Consider the following 3535-nt stretch of genomic DNA (forward strand, 5'->3'; position numbering starts at 1 on the left):
CATCTATGAACACCGACGCTGGTTTCAGATTTGGAATAACAACATGGAGGATTACAGTTTATCAAACTCCACATGATGTAAATATTAATTTGGTCCTCATCATCAAATTAGTGAACAAAATGAGATCTACCAAGGCTCTATGTTTAATAGACCATATTGAAATAGTAGATTCGGTCTCAGTATTCGTTTATCTATAATGGAAGGGAAGCCCCACTCCTCAACATTTTAGACAGAGAGGGAGCAAGGAAGCACAGTCTTGGAAGGTCACATTGGAGAGATAGAGACACCCTGGGAGAGATAAATGGGGTTCATTGTCATGAACCATGGAACAGGAGAATGGGGCCAGGGAGTTTCACTTCCTATGGTGGTGTTGACTCTTTCCCCATCTCACTTTCTCTCCTTCCTTTAAAGCTGAGCATTTCTGAGGCCATGAAGGGGTTTTGGCTACACTTCCCCATAGATTTAAATCACTGTGTAAATGTTACTACCCATATACAATAAACAGTAATAGTCAGTCTCGTCCTCAGGCTGGGCTCCTGTGATGGTGAGGGAGGCTTTGTTCCCAGAGATGGATCCAGAGAAGCGATTAGGGATCCCAGAGGGGCGGTTGTTTGTGTTGTAGATAAGCATGCGAGGAGCCTTCCCTTGGGTCTGCTGGTACCAGCTAGGGTGGTTACTTGTAGAGACTGACCCAGAGCTGAGGCCACATGTGAGTGTGACTGTCCCTCCTGGAGACACTGAGAGTGATGGCTCCTGGGTTACCACAGTCTGAGAATCTGCTCCTAAAATCAAAAGAGAGAAAGGTGTTGTTATGGGAGACAAGGGTCACATGAATCCCTGTTTTATGAGCTCCCCACAGACGCAAAGGTTTTTCCCTGACCTGATCCATAGGCAAGGAGCCCGAGAAGAAGCACCGTCCAAGCCATGGTGGGGACCCTCACAGATTGTAGCCTCCTTAGGGTCCTGGGATGGAATGGGGTGTCCCTGGACCTTTTCATGTCTCCTGTCCTATGAGGTTAAGAAAGCACTTCATGCAAATCAGCTTCCTCTCTCTCCCTCTCTCTCTCTCCCCAGGAGTCACCAGCATGTCCCCTGGAGGACTTTGAAATGAGTAGACTCTGGGACCTCACACGCACAAATGACTGCAGGGTGACCTGAGACACTGGGTGTCAGGAGGACATCTTTCAGCAAATGACCACCATACTGTCTCTAGTGACCTCTGTCCCAAGGTTCTCTGGAAAGCCAGAGAGCTGAATGAGGAGATGGATGTGTTCTCACCTCCTGGTTCCACATCTAATTCGCCTCAAATCTAACCCATCTCTGGAACATTTTCTTTCCTCCTAAGTGACATTTCCTCTTCTGTCCTTGGAGGGTCTTCGCGGTGCCTCTTCCAGCATTGAGGACACTGGGAATCTCAGAGCCCCTGTAACAGAGGTAGGGGCAGTGGTCTCCTCTCAGTTAATCATGGACCTTGTTGCAGTAGTCCCCGAGGAGCTGAACAGGGATGTCTCTTTATCAGAAATGAACATGACATTGTGTGAACAATTGATGTTTTTGGAGCATTTTGAACTCCATTCCCCTTTGTGTTCTGCTGATGATTGTATTGTATGATTCTCCTGTCCATCTATATTTCTATGAAAATCATTTCTGGACAGGTTACTCCATGACATAGTGGAGGACGAATTACGAGGCCTGTGTGATTCAGAGCTGAGAGCTCTTGTGGCTCCAAGACCGTAGGTGCAGGAAAGTCATCCACAGGGATGACCCTGCTTGCTCTAGGGTGCAGGGGCCAGTGATAGATGTTCCTGGTCTTCCTGACCCAGACCCTGACTCCCAGGAGCAGCCCACTTGCGCCCCCTGCTGGCCTCAGACACCATGTTCCCCAGCCTGTATCAACCTTCCCAGTCCTCCTAGAAGGGCCTCTGAGCTTTGCAGGTGGACCTCTGATGTCACCACCCAGGACAGTAGAATGAGCAGGTCAGCTCTGTGGGGTTGAGCCATTCATTTTTCCAGGGCATCAATTCCTTAAGTTAGACAGCTAACTGGAATATTTATGTCAGAGTATATTTCAGGATTTCCTGACACTGGAGTTTACATCTGCCTTGTCCCTTGTTTCATTACTGGGACATAATGAACTTGAAGTAAGCTCAAGATTGAAAATCTTTAGAGAAGCCCATTCATTCAACCTTGGTAGTATTTCCACTTCGGTAGAAATAAGGGTAACTTGGGTTACCCTTATAAGCTGACTTACTTGTTTTTTGTTACTGTTTTCAGGGTCTCCTGCTAGGTTCACCAGCCCCCATGTGCATGTCTTAGCTTTTATCTCTGTCTTGGAATGAGAATATAATGCTTTCATGGATGACATGTCCTTTGTCCTTGGTTACTTCTGTGGGTTCTCATTTATTCCTGGATAGTACCCTTACAACAATTATTTTGTAATTACTTATTAATACATTCAAGATATTTTTGGTCTACTTGTGTAATTTTGCTCAGTACAAAGGTCGATATTAAATAACATTGCTCTAAATGGTCTATAAAATTGATATGAGGAGCCAGTTGTTTAAGTGTCTGCATTCAGCTCAGATCATGATCCCAGAAATCCAGGATAGAGCCCTGCATTGGGCTCCTTGCTCAGTAGGGGGTCTACTTCTCCCTCTCCCTCTGATCCTCTCCCTGCTGATGCTCTCTCATACTCATTATCTCAAATAAAGAAATAAAATCCTTTACTAAAATTAATATGATACCAACGCATCCTCAGTTCCACTGCCACTTACTTCCTGAAGGGATAACTGGTAACACTCACTAGGATGTGCTCTAGTTTATATACACACACTCCCACATATACACACATACACAACACACACACATATATATATATTTCATAACCTAATCTTGTTTTTTTCTGTACTTCCATTGCTCCTTATAAAACAATCACTGATTTTTGAGAAGCATTAGGATGTCTCTCATTTTGATTCATAGTTCATCATTAATCTACAGGATAATTTAACATAATTTCATGACTTTTCCACAGACAAATATTCATGTTGGTTTCGATTATTTGTTATTGTAACATGTCTTTTTTTTTTGTAACATGTCTTAACTAGATGTACCTGTATATTTATCTTGGAGTGTATTAGCTAGATAATTTTCATTAGAACTGATTTCAAAAATTTGTAACACTGTTTCAGATCATATATACATTTAATATATGATAAGAATTTAAAATTTATGTTCCAAACTTGATTTACCAATTTATACTCTCATCATCAAAGTATGAGATTTCCTATTTCAGCAGACAATTTCAGCAGTTAAAGACAAACTTAATATCTTCCAATTTTATAATTGAAAAATAATTTCATTGTTCAGTTGTAATCCACTTGTTAGTGACATTTCCTAGATGTATATATTGGTCTTTAGATGTATTATTTTTCTAGGGCTGCCATAATAAAGCACCACAAAATAGGTGGCTCAAAACAATAAACATGCATTTCTGCTGTTCATACACAACTCCACAATTTGTAGGGAATGGCCATGA

General features: G+C 42.3%; 1 gene segment (V, D, J or C); it reads right to left on the bottom strand.

Moving 5' to 3' along the window:
* Positions 1 to 462: 462 nt before the first annotated feature.
* On the bottom strand, positions 463 to 1018 carry LOC125753777 (immunoglobulin lambda variable 8-61-like). The segment is given in 2 exon segments: positions 463 to 782; positions 881 to 1018. Coding segments are annotated over 2 exon segments (438 nt in total).
* Positions 1019 to 3535: the final 2517 nt, after the last annotated feature.

This window comes from Canis lupus, chromosome 26, assembly GCF_003254725.2.
Source record: "Canis lupus dingo isolate Sandy chromosome 26, ASM325472v2, whole genome shotgun sequence".
NCBI lineage: Eukaryota > Metazoa > Chordata > Mammalia > Carnivora > Canidae > Canis > Canis lupus.